Source organism: Dunckerocampus dactyliophorus, chromosome 3 (assembly GCF_027744805.1).
Source record: "Dunckerocampus dactyliophorus isolate RoL2022-P2 chromosome 3, RoL_Ddac_1.1, whole genome shotgun sequence".
NCBI lineage: Eukaryota > Metazoa > Chordata > Actinopteri > Syngnathiformes > Syngnathidae > Dunckerocampus > Dunckerocampus dactyliophorus.
This window is the reverse complement of record NC_072821.1, coordinates 36,131,077-36,153,874: the sequence shown is the minus strand read 5'-3', so window position 1 is coordinate 36,153,874 and position 22,798 is coordinate 36,131,077. Positions and strand designations below refer to the sequence as shown.

Genomic DNA, 22,798 nt, shown 5'->3' with positions numbered 1-22,798 from the left:
TAACATGACAAAGTGTCTCAAAACATTTGGAGACGGTTTTGATCACATTTTTTTATACAGTTTCTCATGTTATTCAGTCACCAAGTGTCTCAAAACTTTTGAAGAAGGTTTTGATCAAAAGTTTTGATACACTTCCTTGCTTAATCAAAAGTGGCTCAAAACCTTTGGAGATGGTTTTGATCAGAGATTTTGATACACTTCCTTGCTTAATAACATGGCAAAGTGTCTCAAAACTTTTGGAGACGGTTTTGATCAAAAGTTTTGATAAACTTTCTTACTTCATAACATGAGAACATGTCTCAAAACCTTTGGAGACAGTTTTAAGTTTTGATACATTTTCTTACTGCATAGCATGACAACATGTCTCAAAACATTTGGAGACAGTTTTTGATCAAAAGTTTTGATATACTTCATTACTACATGAGAAAGTGTCTTTTGGAGATGGTTTTTAATAAAAAAAAAATGTATACACTTTCTCGTTATTCAGTGACAAAGTGTCTCAAAACATTTGGTGATGGTTTTCATCAAAGGTTTAGAGACACTTCATTACCTAATAACATGACAAAGTGTCTCAAACCTTTTGGAGACGGCTTTGATCAAAACATTTGAGACATTTTCTCGTGTTATTCAGTGACAAGTTGTCTCAAAACCTTTGGAGACGGTTTTGATCAAACATTTTGATCCACTTCCTTACTTACTAACATGAGAAAGTGTCTCAAAAGTTTTGCAGACCGTTTGGAGAAAGTGTATCAAAGTTTTTGATCCAAACGGTCTGTAAAACTTTTGAGACACTTTCTCACTTAATGACAGTGTGTCTCAATTGTTTTGTGTTATTGTGTGTGTTAAATGAACACAAGTGAGAATCTTCGTCTTTAAAACATTTAAAAGTCCTTAAACGAGCTGACAACGTCGACGTGACACAAAAAGTCACACATTTGTTCCTTGTGACCAAAAACGTCCCATTTTGGATTTTTACATAAATGTACATCGTGCTTTATGATCACATTTCCTTTTTTAATGTATATATATATATATATATATATATACCTGTATATATATACACACATATACTGTATATACTGTATATATATACGTATATTTGCCCACAAGATGGTGCTACTTTTTCCCCATTCAAAGCTTGCAGCAATGCAGCATTTAACAAGTGTGTGTCACTCTTATTTGTTATTATAATTTTTTTATACAAAAAGTGTCAGAGGTTATGTAATATCTTGGCTTTTGAAGGGTAAAGAAACTAAATAAATATTTTATTCCTTTTACTTCAGCAGGTTTTGAGAAGCAGACATTTTTGATCATTTCGACCTTAAATCAAACTTGTCTATCGCGGCTACTAGAGGGCATCTGGACAGGTGGCCTCTATAGACAGCTTGGTCCAGTTTGAATGTTGACCAGTAGAGGAAAAAAAAAGGAAAAAAAGGGAAAAAAATTAATAATAATGTTGACTGTGGGACTGCAGATAAAAGTTGTACAGCACTACTAGGCTTGTTGTTATTATCCACGACCCACAGAACAAAGCTGTGCTAGTACGTAATGTCTTACGCTTGTTTTTAATATTTTACTTTTTATACGGCAGTGTCATTACAGCTTTAGTTCATCAGGAAGTGACGGGAAGTGACGGTGGGCGTCCCGAGCAGGAGAGCTACGCTCAGTGCTAGCTGTGAGTTTGGAGAGAGTTGGGAAGTGTGTTTATGTTGGCGTGGATGTAAAGTCCTGCAGTGTTCTCCGCTGTTAATAAAGCCATTAAAGTGCATCGGCGACGTGAGTCTCTCCTTCCCCACAACAAGCGGCATTACAGTATTGACACACATTGTGCACATTGTCTCACACCAGGAAATAAACGGTGCCATTTCTTACAGGCATTGCCGGGACAGCTATGTATGGGGCTTGTTTAACCTTTGCCTTGTGGGCAAGCAGGAAGGAGAGACGATGCTGAGAGATGTGTGTGTGTTCTGAGCTGCTGTCTGGTGGCCACGTTCAATAAATAAAGTTGGCAGAAGCAACAGGAGAAGTTTCCTTCTTTGCTTCGGAGCTGAATAACACTGACAAGTTAACAGACTAGTAGCGAACGGAAAAGAAGACGGCTTTGTTTGTGTCGAATACAGAAGATGAGGACTTTGATGGATTTGTGGATGAGGATTGATGAAAAATAACGTGAGTACATTCTAAAATACTTCAATTAAGTACAACCGAACTCAGTTTTGCTCCCGCTGCCGCATGCATGCTAGCGTATGTTTTTTTTTATTGTAGCGTCGCTGGGAGCACGTCCTGTTCCCAGCCTAATTTGTGGTAATGTTTTGGTGCAAATGCTCTTAAAGTTACATGTTTGACCAGGAAATAGCAAGCTCAAAAGAAGACGGCTTTTTTATGTGGAACAACTGACAGTTTGTGTGGATCTTGTGAATGATTGTGACTGAGCTAGGACTCAGTAATTAAACTCTACACACGACAGCTTCATTGATTGAAAAACAAAACTTCTACTTGAGTCGGTAATTTGGCCGCTATATGCGGTCAGATATTGACCAAGGGAGACAAAATGGGTGGCCGCTGGCCGCGTTGGACAGGTGACTGCTATACACAGGGTCTATAACATGTAAATTTGCTGCGGGGGATTTTTCAGTGGCTGCTATAGGCAGGTGGCCCTTCTATAAAGGTGGCCGCTAAGACAGGTTTGACTGTATATATATATATATATATATATATATATATATATATATATATATATAAAAGGCCTCAATGAGGCGCTACAGCAGGTATAGTTGTACACTGAGTGTGTTTCCAGCAATTTTTGTGAAGCGGAGAATTTTGGCTGTGAGGAACACATGAGTGACTATATTGAAAGGACCTCTTCAGGGCTCATGTGTGAAGTTCTAGCAAGTTCTGGTCCATGTTTGAAGACTTGATGGACAGTTCTGTCTTCAAGGTACTCAAAGCGTTTTGTCACCTCATTCACAAACTGATGACTCAGCATCAGGACTACCTTCTGGGGATAGAACCAGCAACCTTCACCACTCTGGACCTAAACCAGGTCATGTGGGCGGAGTTTAAATAGCATGGCGATGTCAGTGGTCTCTATGAAAACAGTATCCAAAATAAATGAACAAAACATCGCCCCCTGCTGGACACTTCATAGTGTCAATAAATAAAAATGTGACGATAAAGAAGAACTCTGGACCCGTACATACTACATCATTATGTTACACACAGCAGGATCTTTTTTTTACACGATAAAGAAAGAAAAATCATCTGCAGAAGAAAAGAAAAAAAAATCAGTCATCCTCATCGTGTCTCCATCATGCCCTCAATGTGTCTCCATCATGTCCGCATGTCTCCATCATGCCCTCATCGTGTCTCCATCATGCCCTCAATGTGTCTCCATCATGTCCTCAATGTGTCTCCATCACGCCCTCAATGTGTCTCCATCATGTCCTCATCGTGTCTCCATCATGCCCTCAATGTGTCTCCATCATGCCCTCAATGTGTCTCCATCATGCCCTCAATGTGTCTCCATCATGTCCTCATTGTATCTCCATCATGCCCTCAATGTGTCTCCATCATGTCCTCATCGTATCTCCATCACGCCCTCAATGTGTCTCCATCATGCCCTCAATGTGTCTCCATCATGTCCTCATCGTATCTCCATCACGCCCTCAATGTGTCTCCATCATGTCCTCATCGTATCTCCATCACGCCCTCAATATGTCTCCATCATGCCCTCAATGTGTCTCCATCATGTCCTCATCGTATCTCCATCACACCCTCAATGTGTTTCCATCATGTCCTCATTGTGTCTCCATCATGTCCTCATGTCTCCATCATGTCCTCATCGTGTCTCCATCATGTCCTCGTCATGTCTCCCTCTGGTCCTTGTAATGTCTCCATCATGTCCTCGTCGTGTCTCCATCATGTCCTTGTTGTGTCTCCATTATGTCCTCATAATAATTCCATCATGTCCTCGATGTGTCTATCTCATGTCCTCATCATGTATTCATCAAGGTGTCCACAAACTGTCTTGTTTGTCCTGAGCTGTGTGTATTTTGTGTTGCATTTTGGCGACTAAGTGAATAAAATGTTACATTCAGAAGTGAGTAAATGCTGATTTAAATGCTTCTCTCCAAATCTCAAACTATCAGTGGATCACTGAAACTTTTTCCCGCTAGACAACGACACTTTTTTTTTTTACACGTTTCCAACGCACTTCCAACACGTATTTTTGTCCACAGTGCTAACCATGCAGTTGCTACATTGTCCTAGCATGTGAATGAAACTCTTTCTCCTATAAAAAAAGACAAAACGCGTCCCCTTTTAGCCAAACCTGACTTCTTAAAAGAAGCTATTAAAAGTGGAAATGTAACTTTTTCATGACCTTATGACAGTAATATGTTAAGTAAACTTAACTTTTAATGCTGTTGTCTTTATGTGCACCAAACGTGATAAAAATCTATCATCTCCCTCCACTTTTGAGATGCTCACTTTTTAAGTTGCATCTTTTCACAACTTCCCCGGGCTTCGCTACACATCTTAAAATGCAGCCTGAGATGTTGTTGGGAACATAAAAAGACTACCTTCCTAAACGTTTTGTTTTCTGGCGATTGTTTGGACAGCATTCAAGACTTTCTTTCAACGTCCACGACTTTGATTTCCTCCAGATTCATCCTCATCACTTCCTCTCATCTTCATCATGTGGAAAAACAGTCTCATCACTCGTCCTCCTCCATCCTCCAACGGGCGTCAAAAGTGCTTCTTCATCCCCAACATCCTCTCCCTCCAAGCAAGAAAATAAAACACACTTATTGCTGCCTTTCTCATTCTTCTTCTTCTTGTTTCTAGAAAATATATATTATGTATGTATATTTCATATGTACTAGTATATATATATATATATATATATTTATATATGTGTGTGTGTGTGTGTGTGTGTGTGAATATGTCTGTACGCTTCTCTCACAGCGGCGAACAAGGAGAACGACGTCACAATAGAAACGAGAAGAAAGAACACTACACACATGAGAAGAAGCCTCATTGGCTCAACGGCTGGCCTGCAGCGGAGCCCCACCCACCGGCCCCCTCGCACACACACACACACGCGCACCCGCACACACAAGAAACAGCAGCACGGTTCAATGCCTACAAGCAGGCCGACCCACAGAGGGCGCCATAGCGAGTCAGCTCCCCGCGCTGGTGCAGAAGATTCAGTCCAAAAATCCAGCAGGTCATGTGATGATTTAACCCCTCCCCCTTCTGCCACTCCCTCCACTTCCCGCACAGGCCCCTCCCCTTTCTCTCCATCCTGGTATTCCCTGCCCCTCATCTTATTAGACAGTCTGGTTAATTGGAGAAGAAGATGCTAGAAGGTCCCGTGTGGAGTCGAGAAGAGAAGCATGCGTCCGACACACACTAGTAATGGCGGCCGCTAGGAGTTAGCATGTTAATATTAGATATGGTGGACCCTAACGGTGTCTTTATGTTTTCATTCATCTTGAGTTATATGAGAGAATTCTCCTACATGGTTAAGTTCTCACGAGCGCACTCGGTGTGCAAGCCACCTGACTCCCTGGCGGCCGGTGACGAACCTCCCCCTTCCTGACGGGAGTCCAATCACAAGATGCGCGGTGCCGATCGGTCGTTGGAAACCGTCTTGCGGAGGCGGACGCCTCTCCTAATGGTGGTCAGCATGTCCCCAGATGAGTCCTCCGCCCCCTCCGCCCCCGTCACAGCATCGTTGAGGCCGGCGGACGTGGGGGCGGGGTCATCCGGGAGGGCGGGGAAAGGGAACTGGCCCTCGCCTAGGGCGTGCGCACTGGCGACCAACTCACCAATCTTCTCCACGAGGCTGTGCCGGTTTGCCGCTATCATCTTCTCCTCCTCTGACCCGCTTCCCAAGCTCATGCCGTGCTGCTGGGCGTAGACCTCCAATGCCGCCCCAGATCCCCAGGCGGTGTTAGGTAGGCTGAGGCGTTTGGGCGAGGCCTTTACGTAATCAAGCACGCCCTGTGCGTCATCAGCACCGGTGAAGAAGACGCACTCCTCACTGCCCACGCGCACCGGTACGCCACCAACGTACCCGCCTGCCCCGGGGGAGTGGGAGTCCCCGGGAATGGTGGGGGTCTTGACAGGCACGATGGGAGGTCGGATGGGAATCGGGCCGGCGCTGGACAAAGTGCGCCTCACACCCGGTTTGGTGGACGGGGTTCTACGAATGGTGGCGGTTCCCGGAGTCCCTGATCCGCCTCCTGTGGCTCCAGCCTGCCCAGGTATCACGTGACCTCCCGAACCGAGGGCCCCGCTAGGTAGACCAGCCGTGCTGGCAGGCCTCTTGGTCTGGATCATACGACGGTAATTCTGGGCAATGTTGGAGTGACGAGGAATAGTGGAGGACTTGTCAAAGTCTGATTGACCATCTGGACCTTCAGCATCACCATTGACTGAGTAGCAGTCGTAATCAGAACCTGAGCAGGAAAACCAGGCCTCAGGATTAGATTCAAATGCAGATGAGGACTGAAGGACAAAAGGACTGACCTTGAGAAGGGATGGTGTCCTCCGAGCAGGACGGGGTGGTGGTCTCTGTGCTGTAGCCGCTGGAGTACTGCAGCGAGTCCCTGCTGCTTTTCTGCTGCTCCGTGCTCAGACCTCGGGTCAGAACCATGGCCAGGTCGCTGGCTGCTGGAGGCACCTCGTCCCCGTACTAAAGACAGGACAATCTGTGTTTTCATGAACTCTTTCCTCAAGGACATAGCACCTCTTACCCACCCTGAGCTAGATGAGCCCGCCCGTGTATCCGCCCACCACTTGGTAAAAAAAATAACTCGCTTTGCCAATTGAATGAATCTTAGCCAGGATTTGTTTTATTTATTCTTATTTTAAATTCAAGGGCTGTAGAACAGGAGATCTGCATATACACTAAGTCCCCTACTAACGAACATCCGACGTGCGAACACTCGTAGATACGAACACAAGCCGACTGGTCTATTTTTTTCATGATTTTTTTAAAAAATTGCCATATTTTGTCATTTTTTAGAAATACAAAGGCGCTATTTTTGTATTGCGTGCCATTCCGCCGCTACGAATGGTGGGTAGCAGCATCCCCCTCGTGTGATCTTTCTCAGTTCGTCTGCACTTGACGCTGATAACATCTCGGAGCACGCCGTTTGCATCCCATTTGACTCCCTTAGGAAGCACATATTTTTGATATACTGAGATATCATAATGCTTCACTCCTAAATACTCCTAAATAGCGAATAAATTGAAGCCTACAATGCCCACCACTTGACAGAGGACGGCATTGTAAAAAAGGTAGGCTTCACTACACATATTAAAATGCACCTTGCAGCTCTGCAAACAAGGCTACAGACGAGCTGTAAATTTTATTATTTTCCTTTATTTTCTTTGTTGTTTTTCATCTTAATCCTTAAACCCGCCCCATGTATTCGCCCCATGTATATGTAAAAAAGCAGGCCTCTCTACACATCTTAAACTAAAGCTCTGCCAACTATCCATCAATCATCTACAACAAGCTGTAAATGAGTGGGTTATTAATTTTTCTTCTTTTTCAGCAAATAGGCTAACCTAGCATGATGTTCAAATGTACTGTTAGCACTTTAGCTCACAAAGCTATGCTTGCGTTGTTAAGGTTTTAGCATGTATTACAAGTTGTAAAAAAGTGGTTCAAGTCTCAGCGTTACCTTGGCAGTGATGGCAGCTGAAGACATTCTTGGCCTTTGACCGTCATCAGCGTGCGAGGGGCCGGCGTAGCCCTGAGCGCTGGGCGAACCCTCGTTGAGCGGCGGTTCCTTCCTCCTTTGAACGACAGCGGCGGTGGCGGCGATGGGCTGCTCGTAAGAAGCTGCTTTGGACCAGTCCTGAAGAGGCGAGGTAGTTAATAACCAGGAAGCAGCCAGAGAAAGGGGCGTGTCAAAGTGAGACTTGTCTATCCAGCAGTTTGATGCTCAGAGGGGGCGTGGCCTGCATTTTGGTGTGTGGCGTTTGATTCTTTCAGACTGATCAGCTCTCCACAACCTGCTTCGTTTCAAACAATCCCCAGATTGTAAAACTAGCCAGCGACACAAATAACACAGCATGGGGCGGAGTCAAATGGATGAAAATGATGCACATTAAAGCTTGAATGAATGAATGAATGAATGATATGCCAGGCAACGGAAGCTGATGGAGAACAAACCTTCCAGATAGGAACCTTGGATGTGGGAGAGGAGGAGCCGGACCCGGGGGGGCGGTAATAGGGTGGGGACGCAGTAACGGGAAGAATGACAGAGTGAGGCCTGGGGGAGCCTGAGTGAGAGAGAGCGGGGCGGAAGGTAGCGAAGGACGAGCCAAACTGCGGGACGAGAGACAAGGTCACATGATCATCATCGTAGGAGAAAGAGGAGAAGGAGGAGGAGGAGGCGGGAGAGGAGGGTAGCGCCCCCCCCCAGAGGCGCTGGGTAGAACAACACAGCAGTTTAGCAAGATGACAACAAAGCCAAAGATGCGTTCCATGCGGCGCAATGAAGCAAAGTAGAAAGTAGATGCTACTTTGTGTTAGGATGACATGACTGCTACCTCACAATACATCCAATCAATATATCAATATGTCACATCAATATATCAACACGTCAAATCAATATATCAATACGCCAGATCAATATATCAACACATCGAATCAATGCGTCAAATGAGTCATACTTTCGTAGATCCACTTCAATGTCTCATATAAGACCTCCATTTGTAAAAAAATACAATGTACAGTATTTATAAGAATAAATGTTAATAATTTTAACAACTGTAAAATGTATAACATTTAAAATATATAATGATTATATTTTGATGATAGTGCAAATATGATTTCATTGAAATTGGAAATATAAGTATTAAATATATATACAATTAATTAATTAATCTATATACAGTATGTTATTTTATTATATTTACAATATTATCGTGTAATATTACGTTTTCTTACTTCTTTAGTAAGAAAAATATGATTGAACAATAAATGTCATATTTTTAAACAGTCCTATAATAAATACCTTGCCCCAAATAAAAGTCTGGTATGTTCCAATTTATGGTAAAACATATTACACTGTAATATTTTTCAATTATAATTTAAAATTGGGGTGGCGTTTTATTAGTACGCTTATCCAATCGACACCTTACTTTTCGTAAATGCATGATACGCTTTGCTTTATGGCAATACACATATATCATAATTTTGTACATTAAATATCCTTATTTGTAAAAAAAGATTTAAAAAATATGTAGTATTTCCAGACATTATTAGTCCTCTCTCTACTTAATACCTTACTACTAATAAACGCCTGATATTCTCTGGTTCATTACACTACTGTGCATATTGTAATAATCTTTATCAAATATTTAATAAAAAAACATATATCACAGTACATTCGGTATTATTGTAATATTGCAAATTACTAAAATATTACATAAATGAGTAATAAAAATGAAATAGCAATTTTAAATACATTTATACAAGAAAATATTGAATTGAAAATGTAATAAGTATTTATTTGTGAAAAATAAATACATACTGTAAATATCACTCCTCTCTACTAAACGCCTTACCACTAATAGTTGCCTGATATTCTCCGCTTCCCTGTAATACTGTTCATATTACATTGTAATCTTTTTTATTAGATAATTAATAAATAATATTTGTATTAATATACCACAGTAAATGATATATTATTTTAAAATTGTAAATAATTACCAATAATATTATATTTTAACATATATGAAATAAGTTATATAAATAAAGAAATAACATTAGTTCTACAATAAAATATTACATATAAAATGTAACAAATATTTATTGATGAAAAAGAAATATATAAATATCAGTCCCCTCTACTCTGCGCCTTACCACTAATAATTACCCGATATTCTCTGCATCCTTGTAGTCTGTATTACATTGAAATATTTTTCAGGAAATATGAAAACACGCCTTACTTCTAAAAAAAAAAATGGCTTGGCACTTTCTGCAAATTGTACCATTGTGTTGTTTATTGTATTAAAAATGTCTTTTTTTGCTGCTGTAGTTTTAGAATGTTATTATTGGCCCACAGCTATTTTGTTATTGTCCCTCTACACCTGATTATGAAAGGTGTTATTAGATATGGCAGTCAAGTACTCACGGTGGTCGGCGAGCTGCATTCGCTGACCGACTGACACGTCTCCGAGGCCTCCGATGATGCCGAGCTGGACGACTTCTGCCGTACGAAAAAGACAAAAAAGTCAAAAAGACGAAACGTGGGCCACGTTCGCGTCCTTCTACGTCTTCCCTACCTGGCTGGTGAGGTCAGAGGGCATGGGCGAGGACGGCTTGGAGTAGATATTGGCGTCCTGGGAGACGAAGCCGGAGTCGTGAGACGAGACGCTGCTGAGGCGGTGGGCGGCAATGCCCCCCGGTGGCGGGGGTTGGCAGGGCAGGCTGCTGCGGTAGCGATAGGAGGAGGAAGAGGTAGGTGAGTGGGGCAGCGAGCCGCCGCCGCCGCCACCGCCACCACCGCCCCCCGATGAGCGGGAGGCGCTACTGTGGGCGCTGTTGACGCTGCTGTGAGGAGGAGGGGGTGGGGGCGTGGCGTGATGTGATGTGCAGGTGATGTCGTGAAGGTCGCATTCAGGAGATGAAAGGTCGTTCGGAAGTGGTGAATGATTGGATTGGTCCAAGTGTGTGCAGGTTAGCGACAGGCCGCCAAAAAGTTACATTTAGAAAGAAGAACATGGCGGAAAGAGGGCGCACACGCACACACACACATACAAATACACGTGTGATGGACGGAAAGAATGGATGATATGGATTGGGGGGGGAGTGGTTTGGGAGAAAACGGGGGGAGAGTGTCAGATCATGAGCATATACGTTACATACACACACTAATACACAGTGACACACACCAGAGTGTGTTGATATACTTTGATGCACGCATATCCACTGATAAACACTACAAGACAGAGTTACACACGATGACACACACAGATACACACTGGAAGGACACACACGTTGACAAACTGCTCCTCTTTCATTAAACCACCGCTGTGCACTTTGTCACGATTCATCATGTCTTTTGATTTGGAGGCCCAAGCTTCACGTTAACTTGTGACAACGCGCATGTGTGTGTGTGTGTGTGTGTGTACCTGCACATGCTGCTCTTGCGTGAGCTGGAGCTGCTGGGGGACGAGGGCGGAGTCTGATAGGACCAACTGTAGTCTGACCCCTTTAGATCCTTGATCACCTGAAGTCACATGACACGTCCTCAGTGTGTGTGCATGATATTTTACTGCAATATTTCTTACCTCAGAAATTACACCTTAGGTTTTTATTTCTAATTTGCTGTATATAATTGTTATTATAAAATATAAATTAAATACACAAATAGATAAATGCATAGAACTATAATTAAAAATAATCAACAAGTGTAATATTTTTTTCATTGGGAATTTATTCATTAAAAATAATTACAAGCTAAAAATATAAATATAATGCAGTGGTGTCCAAAGTGTGTCCCGCGGTACATTCCTAAAACATAATTTAACAATACAACTTAAAAAAAAGCAAAAATAATAAGAATAAATTTAAAATATTAAGAGAAAAAAAATGACATTTATAAAAATAACAAGATATTATGAGGAAAAATGATAAGGAAAAACATTACATTAGCAGCATAAAGTTTAAAGAAAGAGGTTTGTTTTAAAGTCGTAACATTATGAAGAAAAAACAACAAATAAAATTGTAATTTTGCACAAATTAGGTTGCAGAAAAAGTTAAGAGAATAAAGTAAAAATATTATGGGAATAAAGTCACCATTATGAGAAGACCGTAAGAAAATAGTTCTGCTGAGTTAAACAAAAAATTTTGTTTTAACTCAGCAGAAATAAAAAAAATAGCAATAATTTTACAAGAATAAAGTCAAAATATCAAGAGAAACAAGCAAAGTTTACAAGAATAACTACATATGAGCCAAAATAATATCATGTTAGTAGCATAAAGTTTAAAGAAAGAGGATTTAAAAAAAAAAAAATTTTTTAACTCAGCACAAACTTTAAAAAACAGCAGTAATTTTACAAGAATAAAGTCAAAATATAATTTTTTTTTAAATTAAATGCTACAAAAATAATGAGGTATTATGAGAAAAATTATGAGGGAAAATAATGTAGCAGGATAAAGTTTAAAGGAAGATTTTTTTAAAATCGGAATATTATGAAAAAAACCAACAAATAAAATAGGAATTTTCCACAAATTAGGTTGCAGAAAAAGTTGCGAGAAGAAAGTCCAAATATTATGGAATAAAGTCATAACTACGAGAAGAAAATTTACAAGAAGAAAGTTAAAATAGCTGGAATTTTTTTTTTAACTGAGCAGAAATTAAAGAAAAAATAGTAGTAATTTTACAAGAATAAAATTTTATGGGAGAAGAAAAAAGTTTAAATAGTTGGGAAAAAAAACAGCATAAACACAAAAAAAACCCTGTAATTTTACAAGAATAAAGTAAAAGAAATTGTCATGTTAGTAGCATAGAGTTGAAATATTAAAGAAAATATTTTATTTTGTAAAAGTCGTAATATTATGAGTGAAAAACAAAACAAAATCTAGTTGTACATTTTGGAAAATTAGGTTGGGGGAAACGTTATAATGTTACAGGAAGTCAAAATATTACAAAAAGAAAATTTACAAAGATTACATCAGAAAAAAAAATTGGGGGGGGGGACAGCAAAAATGGGAAAAAAGCTGTACACTGACGCCTCTAAAAGTGTCTATAGCATTGTACCTTGGCAATATGGACTAAAATGCTTGCTGGAGTGTGTACTGACTTTGTGTGTGTGTGTGTGTGTGTGTGTGTGTGTGTCACCTGTTCACTAGCAGGGGGTAGTTTGTGAGGGTCAGAGGTCAGCACAGTGAGGTCATCAATGATGGCCTGGAGGTGTGTGATCTCTCCCAGCATGGCAATCTCTCCGTTCTGGACAAAACAAAGATGGAGGGACGCGAGCCGGTTAGGTTCAAAGCTCACGATGGCAATGTAGGCTTTCCCCGCTGCATACCACGACCGGCTGAAGGAAGCCGATGAAGGTGCAGAAGCGACCCCTCTCCTCCACCAGGGCGCGCCGCACCGCCTGCTTCTCCGTCTCCTCCATCAGCAGGCACATGTCTGTCACGTCCTGCATGGCGCTGTCCAGCTGGGGCTGCAGGTCGCCCCGCCCTGACAAACATGTACACGTGAGTACATATAAATCTGTCCACAGGGGGCAGCACAGCGCTATCATGTAAATCAGTGGTTCTCAATTGGTGGATCAAGAATTGTGAAGTAAAATTGAGCAATATAGTCAACACAATAAAAGTGTAAAAAAGAAAAGATCAAAAATAAAAATGACTTAAATGAAAGTGTAAAAAGTGTATTTTGTTTTTACACTTTTCAGTCAATTTTGTTTGTCTTTATTCTTATAATAATTGTATTTATGCCCATTTTCTTTTTTTTTTTACACTTTAAATGAATTTTATTATTGTGTATTTTTTTATTAAAGTGTAAAAAACTCATGAAAAATGAATAAAAATAATAGTGTAAAAACTTAAATAAAATACTCTTAAATACAAGTGTGAATAACAATAAATATTGTTATTTATACAAATAAATACACTTAAATATAAGCATAAAAAAATCTAATCAATTACAGTACAAAAAACAACTTAAATGTAAAAAAATTATAAAAACAGGATTAACTGAAAAGTTAAAATAAAAATACATACAATACAAAAAAATTAAATAATACAATAATTGAAAATGAAATTCACAAAAAAATTGAGAAAAAGAAATAAAAATAAAATTCACAGAAAAGTGAAAAATTAACTTAAATAGAAGTGTAAAAAAAAATAAAAGTGATTCAAATAAAAGTGAAAAAGCAATAAAAAATGTACTTAAATTAAAGTGTAAAATACAATTTTAGAAAAACCACTTACACAATAAAAAAAATAAAATTGAATAAAATTCACTGAAAATTGCAAAATAAACATAAATATACTAAAATACAAGTGAAAAAAATAAATGTAAAAAAAAACCTGACTTAAGATAAAGTGTAAAAAAAAAGTAATATAAATAAAATTGACGAAATACAAATAATAAAAAATACATTGAAATGAAAAATAAAAATGTGTTCCGACTTAATGCCCATTGTAAAATGTGGGTCCCAGGTTGAGACCATTTGAGAAGCCCTGATGTAAATGATGTGTGACGCCGAAAATGAAAGCCAGTCGAATGATGCCTTGTAGTTTTCCAGCATGCAGACAGGTGGCAACCAGTGAGAAGAGCGACACGTGCTTTCACGTCGTCTCCAAAAGTCTCTTTGCTAGATTTGCCGCTATAGTCTTTTTTACTGGCTAAATGTAGCATCAAAGGTCATGACGAGATGAAATGGAGATGTAGTTAAGATGTAGCTGCTAGCTCTCTGGCGTAGCGTGAATGAGTGCATGCAGGATGGGCGGCGTTGGAGTAGGATGCTAAAATGAAGACGCCTGGTAAATGCATCTTCATGAAACGCTGGATGATGGCATCACATCTACGACTGGACACGCCCACACTTACCCTGCATCTCTATTAGAGGCGGCAGCCAGCGAGGGGGGTGGGGGAGAAAGCCAAGGGGGAGGGGGCGTGGAGGGACAAAAGGGTGGGGGCAAAGTGAGGGCGAGCACAATTCATCGTTCAGATTAGTACAAGAACGACAGAAAAAAGCATAAAGGTCATGTGATTCACGTACGTTTCATGTAATTTATTATCCTTCATTTGCTTTGCATGAGTCATGACTTGCTCTCTGCCTGGCAACTGAGCGAATGAAAACACGATTATGATTGGTTGAGAACAAGGGGGAAAAAAGCCTGTCTGTGGCCACCAGATGTCGCACAAACCTCACATCTTCAATTCGGGCAGTTCATGATGTCACATTCTTTGTGCTAATCATAATATTAGTAATAATAATAATTATTATTATGAATGAACGCTTTTCATGATGAAAAAAAACTTTGAAATATTCAAATAAAGCAATATATGTGAAAACTGAAACACCGTGTATGATGGATTCACAATTAAATAAAAAAATATATTAAATAATAATAATAAAAATAATTGTATCATTATTAATTATTTTCTAATTTTAAAAACAAATAAAATAATATATAAAACAGTAATTAAATAATAATCTATTAAACAATGACAATAATAATAATATCATCATAAAGAAATAAAATAAACAACAATGAAATAATAAAACAATAATATTAAAATAATGAAACAAAACTATAAATAATAATATTCATTAATATTAATAAATATTAATACTATAATAATTTCAAAAACAAATAAAATAATAAACAAAATAAAGAGTAAACAGTGAAATAATAAACTAATATATACTAAAACTTATAAATGAAATAAATAATAATAGTAATAATGATACTAATAAAATAAATACAAATAATAAATGAAACAATAACGAAATTAAAAAAAGTATTAATTAATAAAACAATGATGGAAATAATTATGGAATAGTACTCATTTTAAAAACACATACTGTAAAATACTAAATAAAATGAACAGTAATACAATAACAACCTAAGAAACAAAAATAATAACAACAACAATAACCATAATAATAATAATAATAATAATAACCATAATAATAATAATAATAATAATAATAATAATAATAATAATAATAATAATAATAATACATCTATAGGCTCCAGCATACCCGCGACCCTAGTGAGGACAAGCGGCATAGAAGATGGATGGATGGATGGGTAGTAATACATCTAGTTTGTATAGCACTTGTCCTCACTAGGGTCACGGGTATGCTGGAGCCTATCCCCACTGTTAATGATAATAATAATAATATTGAATAAAATAATAATAATAATGATAATAGTAATGAAATAAGTAGCTCGTTTGAATAAGAACAATAATGAATTAGTGTTTTAAGTCCGCCGACTCTCTCACCTTTACGAGCTTTCTTCTGGAGCTTTATGGTGTCCGAGGACTTCTTCTTGATCTCATGCCGTGACCGTTTGTATTCTTGCGCAAGGACCAGAGAAAGAGCGCGAGAGAGAGACGAGTGAGCGGCAAAAGACGGAATGATCCAGATGATAAACTGATACTTGTGTCTGGGCATTGGCACCTTTGGCGTGGTCCTTGTCCAGCTGGTTGGCTGTCTTCTTCCAGTCCTCTATCTTGTCCTGCAGAGGAGTGATGAGGCTCTCCATCAAAGCGCTGCAAAGGAAGATGAATAATTCACTCATAGAAAATAATTCCGATGCATTCAAGGACCGCCAAGCAAAGTGCGAAATCTTAATAGAAGAAAAACACAGTCAGTGAAACAAAAACAAAAACATGTCAACATGGTGGACTTTCTAACAGAGACTCATGAAAGCACGTATCGCTTTTCTCAACAAGCGGCGGGTGCACTCACAGGCGACTCCGTCTTGTTTGTGACATTTAAAAAAACAACAGAAAGAATGTATGAATAATGTTCTAGTCATATTTGTGGTGCTTTTCATGTTTTTACTCCCTTTTTTGTCTCCCACAACATTATTTCTCCCTCCTATGGCATCCATCACAGCAGGGTTCTCAAATGGCATCCACCTGGGACCCACATTTTCCAATTCAGTCGTGATCCATTTTTTATTCTGATTTAGGTTTAGGTTTAGGTTTTTGTGATACTTTTTTAAAAGTCAACTTATTTGTTCTTTTTTTACACTGTTATTTAAGTCAATTTGTTCATATCATTTTTTGACACTTTTATTTAAGTTCATTTTTAAAATAGATTTTTGTCAGATTTCAGTCAATCTTATTTTTTATTTTTTCACTTTTATTGAAGTCAGTTTTATTTTTATTTTTTTACACTGAGGTAAGTGAATTTTATATATATATATATATATATATATATATATATATATATATATATATATATATATATATAATTTTTTTTACACATAATTACATTTTTTATGTTTACAGGTTTTTTACACTTTTATTTAAGTCAATTTTATTTTTATTTTATTTTATTTTTATTTTTATTTTATTGTATTTTATTTTATTTTATTTTATTTTTATTTTATTTATTTACTTTTTCACTTTTATTTAAGTCATTGTTTTATTTTTTGCACTGTTATTTGAGTCAATTTGTTTGTATTATTTTTTCCACTTTTATTTAACTCAGTTTTATTTATTTATATATATATTTTTTACTCTTACCCGGTATTTAAGTACATTTTCTTTTTTTTCTTTTAATTTTTTTTTAGACTTAAATCAATGTTATTATTTTTAGTATTTTTTTACACTTTTATTTAAGCCAATTTTATTTATTATTATTTTTTTATTTTAATGAAAATACATAATCATAAAATTCACTGGGGAAAAAAATAATACAAACAAAATTGACTCAAAAGTGTCAAAAAAATAATCAACATAAAAATAAATAAAATTCACTTATTTTTGAAACTTTAATTGAAGTAATTTTTCTTTGTATAATCATTGTTATGTTTTTACACTTTTTTAGATGAATGATGAATGAATTTGCTTTAAAATAAGTAAGACACGAGTTACATGACAGATACTCATGTCATTTTTGTATTTACTGTTGATGACCCACCCAGAGTGGATCTGCGACCTACTTTTGGGTCCCGAGCCACCAGTTGAGAACCACTGCTTTACAGTACCAGTGACATTGCTTAACTTCTTTTTACGCTTGCATGACAGTTAAGGCTGTTTAACGTTAAGCGTGGTAGAGCCTTTATGACGGCCAGAGATTTCCAAAGGCAGTTACTACTGGTCACGCTTTTATTCTGGTGAAGTCATTAGAGGAAGAGTTGCCTGCACACAAACCCTTGTGGCGCGTTAGCTATGCAGAGCGGAAAGCAACAAAACCACACAATCCATCTCAACGTAACCTGCAGCTAAGGTCGGACGGAGGTTGTGGGATTGAAGGGGTGGGGGGTGTGGTTGATGACCCAAACCACAAGGATTCTGGTCTGACAGTTAGTCATGTTAACAAGACAGGAAGTAGCGAGGCTTACTTGGTGAATTGTCGAAGTTTGGCCTCAATGCTGCGATGCCTCATGCACATCCTGGTCAGCGCTGATCCGATATCTCTGGTTGCCCCTGGACACGCAAACACATGACATAGTTTACCTCCTGTGATGCTAAAGTGACTTTTTAGCGATGTAGCAACACTAGTACGTCTTTATGAGCACCAAAGGTGATTCAAATCTATCATCTCCCGCACTTGTTTGCTTTACTTTTGAGAGAAGAGGCTTTCAAATGCTTGCTTTTCTCGTAGACATGATAGCGCTAGACGTGGGAGCTGTCAGTTTGATGGTGCTAACCTAGCGTCATGTTCACATGTAATGTTAGCACTTTAGCTCACATCCTGCCTGGTCCAAATAAAGCAGTGTCTTCCAAGAGTGTGTTTGTGTGGAGGGCTCAGCAGTGTCAACCCGTAAGTGTAAACACTGGGGTCTATTTCAGGACTCGACTCGGAAAAAGTCAACCCCCCCCGGCTTTGAGCGATGGCCACGCACACGACTGATTTCCAAACAAGGCGCTTAGAGAACGTCACGGCTGACACGGACGTGTACACACTGGAACCTTGTGATTTAGGCGGGATTTCCTGGAGCTTAGCGACTTCCAAGAGTTTACGCGCAGGCGAAAGTGAGGAGCGCTGCGGTTAGCACGGCAGATTCATCATTCCAGCTAACAACATTGGTCTTGAAATCCAATAGTCCTCCCAAAAATTCATTCTGCAGCGTCAAACATGTTAGCATTTGTGGTACAGGGTTGAAAATACAATGGACGGTGGAACACCACTTGGAACCCGAGCAAAAAAGATTTTTGGGAAAACGGCCTAACTCACGAGGGCACGTTCTTAGCTTTTCCTTTTATCAGTGTAGTGTTTCCCTTACATTCATTTATTTGTGGCGCTACCTGTTGGCCCTCGCTTAGAAATAAACACATTATAACGGGACCATCCGTGAATGGAGCTTGTCCTTCCAACTCTGTACACTAGATGGCATTGTAACCCCGCTTACTAACACGCTTCATACGCACCTCCTCTGCCAGAGAGTAAGAACACGGAGCAAGAGGGATCAGTGTTTTTTTAATGTAATTACATTTTTATATTTATTTCTGAAATAATACAGTAATAAACACATATATTAAATAAAAATAAATAACAAATATAATAAATACAATAAACAATAATAAAAAAATAAAATCAGGGAGGGATCAGTGTTTTTTATTTTAATTTTTTACTTGAACTTTTTTCAAACAATAATAAACATATATCATAAATACAAATGAATAACAAATATAATAAATAAAGTAAAAATAATTTTAAAATATATATATTAATTTGTTTTAATTGTTTTGTTTTAATTAAAGTTTTTCCTTAAATAATAATAAACATAATAAATAAGAAATATAATAAATACAATAAACCATAATGTGAAAAATAAAAATAAATCAGAGAGGGATCAGTACACTAGATGGCATCGTAACTCCGCTTACTAACACCTCATATGCACCTGCTCTACCAGGAAATAACAACACGGGGGATAAATACAAATACGCTAGGAAATGTTTTTGTTTGAATATTACGAGTGGCCAACTTATTTATCCACTTGTACAGCATGTCCGTTTAAAAACGTTTTATGATCATGAAAACGTTTGACCTTGGAACAGACAAATCCTCTCCACCCATGCTAGTGGCAATGAGAATAATTATTCATAATAATAATTGTGCTATTGATGAATCAGCCACATCTCACACACACACACACACACACACACACACACACACACACGCACACTTCTTCTGTGCTCCATTCATAATTAACAAATTCCTCCCTTGTGCCTCCTGTTCTACCCGGCAACCGTTCAATAAGTGGAGCCACCAACCATCCCACACACACACACACACACACACACACACACACACACGCACACACACGCACGCACACATGCATGCCGCTCTGGCCTGTACAAGTGAGGCATTATTTTGAATGCTGTGCAGACAGGAAGTGTCATCCACTACTAAATGACGATCATGATGATTATGATGATGCAAACACAGAAAGGGTGCGTGCGGGGCTGCGGGGGTGGTGGGTGACGGTCAGCGGACAAAAAAAAGAGGACGAGTGGCAGAGAGGAGAAGAAGGAGCGGAAGCGATGGAGGAAGTGTGGAGACGGGAAGGCTCGTCTCACACATTTTAATGAGCTCAAACAACCATGGGACTCAAACTACTGCCAAGTGCGTGTGTGTGTGTGTGCGTGTGTGTGTGTGTGCGTTTGATCTCTGCATTTATGATGCTGCTCTTCCTGTTTGCCTCACATTAACATGCCTTTCCAACACAGCAGGAGATCAACAAGATGAGGAGCAACTCCTTAACACACAAACTCTCACATCTGGAATACAGCTACACTCACTGTATGTGTGTGTGTGTGTGTGTGTGTGTGTGTGTGTGTGTGTGTAGCTGCATGTTCCAATCAGCCTTAATGACAACATGTACGCAACGTCAATTCCAAGCTGTTAAAAGTGACCATTTAGTAGAAACACATGAACTAAAACTCATATAAGAAATATACTGTATGTACGTAGCAGGGGTGTCCTAACTTTTCCCAGCGAGCGCCTCATCGTGAAAACTGAAAGGATGCAACTTGCCATTTTGTAAAGCAAAGCATGTAGATATGCTAAGAAGTTATATATATTTCATTTCAGCGTTGTTGTATAGGTGAAAAAGCACATTATTAATATCAACTTCACTCTTGACTGCTCTTTTTTCCACATTTGTACTTGTTTTTTCCAAAAATGTCAACTTTCTTCATAAATCATCTGCATTAATGTTCTTCTTGTGATATTGTAATTTTATTCCCATAATCTTATAACGTTTTGTTTGTTTCTCATAATATTACAAGTTTGAAAAAAAAAAAAATGCCACTAAATGCCACTTAAATGACATCAGTTTTATTCTCGTAAAATTGCAACTTTTTCCTTCGACTAAATACAAGTTTTTCCTCTTGATATTTTTTTATTTACTTTTTTAATTAAAACATTTTTTTTATTTTATTTTATTTTTTTTTACTTCAGCTTTCCTCTTAAATAATCTTAGTAAATTTTGTACTCGTAATATTTTGACTTTATTCCCATAATATTAAAACTTTTTCCCCAGCCTACTTTTCCAAATATGACAACTTTATTTTGTTTTGTTTGTTTTTCATAATATTATGACTTAAAAACAAGATATTTTTTCTTTACTATTTCAACTATATGCTACTAAACATAATTTTTCTTCATAATATTATGAGTTTATTCTTGCAAAATTGCAACTTTTTTCTCATTAGAATATGAAATTTGTTCTCTTCATATTTTGACTTTATTATTGTAAAATTGCAGCTGCTTTTTCATTTCTGATGCTGTTATTTTTTTTAAATTTTCAACTATGTCAACTTTCTTCCTTTAAATTTTCCTTCTTTCTTTCCCATAATATTTGGACTTTATTCCCATATTATGACTTTATTCTTTTAACATTATCACTTTTCCCGCCTCCTAATGATCAATTTTATTTTGTTTTTTTCTCAGATTATTATGACTTAAGAACACATAATTTTTTCTTTAATATTTCAACTTTATGCTGCTAAAATTACATTATTTTTCATTACATTATTTAACATTATTTTCATGAAATTAAAATTTTTTTCAGGTTAGATTACAACATTTTTTTCGTCATATTTTTTATTTTATTGTAAAATTACTGCCGATTTTTAAATGTTTATGTTGCTGTTGTTTTTTAGTTTCATCGTCAGGCTGCATCTGGCACGCACTGTACGTATGTGACGTAATATTCGTAATAACTAAAAAATGAACTTCATGAGTTGAATGAGTGAGTGTTTCCCTCCAAATATTGCCTGCTTCCACTTTAGGTTAATTACAGCATTTATGCTTTCCTGGTCCATCATTCCAGGTGGACGCACGCACACACACACACATGCACATGCACGCACACACACACACTGCAGATAACATTGCCGTTGCCATGGCAACACGATACATCTTTTGTGACTTGCATCTTGTGAGCCTCACAGAAAGATCGCAGTGGAGCATCAAGAGGCAGCCAGGTGTCAAATTCTAAAGCGTTGTCACGAGAATCTCTCTGTGGTCATCCAGCTGCAGCGTTCCCACGGCAACCGCTATCCATCATGTTGCAGAGGCATTACATCACACTCCGTGCCTGCCTTTGGCCGCACAAATTCTTTTCTTTTTCACATCAAGAACAATCATTCGGAACAAAAAGAAATAATGAAAAGTTATAAAAAGCAAAACTGTAGCTTGGGCGGCTTCTTATGTCCCAAACAAGATGGAGCCGCTCGTCAGTGTAAGGTGCCCACAGCGGCTCCGCTCAGTGCTCATTGAAAAGAGCGATACGTTTAAATATACTTTTAAATAATACTTCTTGGTAATTGCATTAGTTCTCAATTTTGACAGAAATTTTATTTTTTTTACTGTCCAATTTAAAAATATTAAAAAATAATGTTTAAACATTTAAATCATTAAAAATAAAATGTATTGTTAATTCATAATTAATATAATAATGAATTATATTTATTATTAATAAAATGATGACTATTAGAGTTATACAACAGTAGCATACTCAAATTTGCGCTTGGGAACTTGACTTCTTTCAGTGTAAGTTTGTTGGTAAAACTATGCAACGTGATGATAATATCATTAATAACCATAA

The 22,798-nt window shown here is 37.9% G+C and overlaps 1 protein-coding gene across 8 annotated transcripts in view; it reads right to left on the bottom strand.

The window, feature by feature from the left end:
• Positions 1-1,020: 1,020 nt before the first annotated feature.
• The window catches only part of LOC129178205 (protein MTSS 2-like), a 43,413-nt gene continuing 21,635 nt past the window's right edge, over positions 1,021-22,798 (bottom strand). For 2 of the 8 annotated variants that reach the window (XM_054770206.1, XM_054770214.1), the window contains 12 exons: positions 18,080-18,164; positions 16,183-16,274; positions 16,005-16,079; positions 14,598-14,606; positions 13,063-13,220; positions 12,873-12,980; positions 11,161-11,258; positions 10,312-10,579; positions 10,161-10,235; positions 7,698-7,874; positions 6,535-6,700; positions 1,021-6,464 (listed from right to left, as the gene is read on the bottom strand). In XM_054770206.1, coding sequence (XP_054626181.1) covers positions 5,614-6,464; positions 6,535-6,700; positions 7,698-7,874; positions 10,161-10,235; positions 10,312-10,579; positions 11,161-11,258; positions 12,873-12,980; positions 13,063-13,220; positions 14,598-14,606; positions 16,005-16,079; positions 16,183-16,274; positions 18,080-18,164 — 2,162 coding nt within the window. In that variant the 3' untranslated portion in view covers positions 1,021-5,613. The remainder of the gene's footprint in view (positions 6,465-6,534; positions 6,701-7,697; positions 7,875-10,160; positions 10,236-10,311; positions 10,580-11,160; positions 11,259-12,872; positions 12,981-13,062; positions 13,221-14,597; positions 14,607-16,004; positions 16,080-16,182; positions 16,275-18,079; positions 18,165-22,798) is intronic. The other 6 variants (XM_054770207.1, XM_054770210.1, XM_054770211.1 and 3 more) reach the window with 6 other exon arrangements.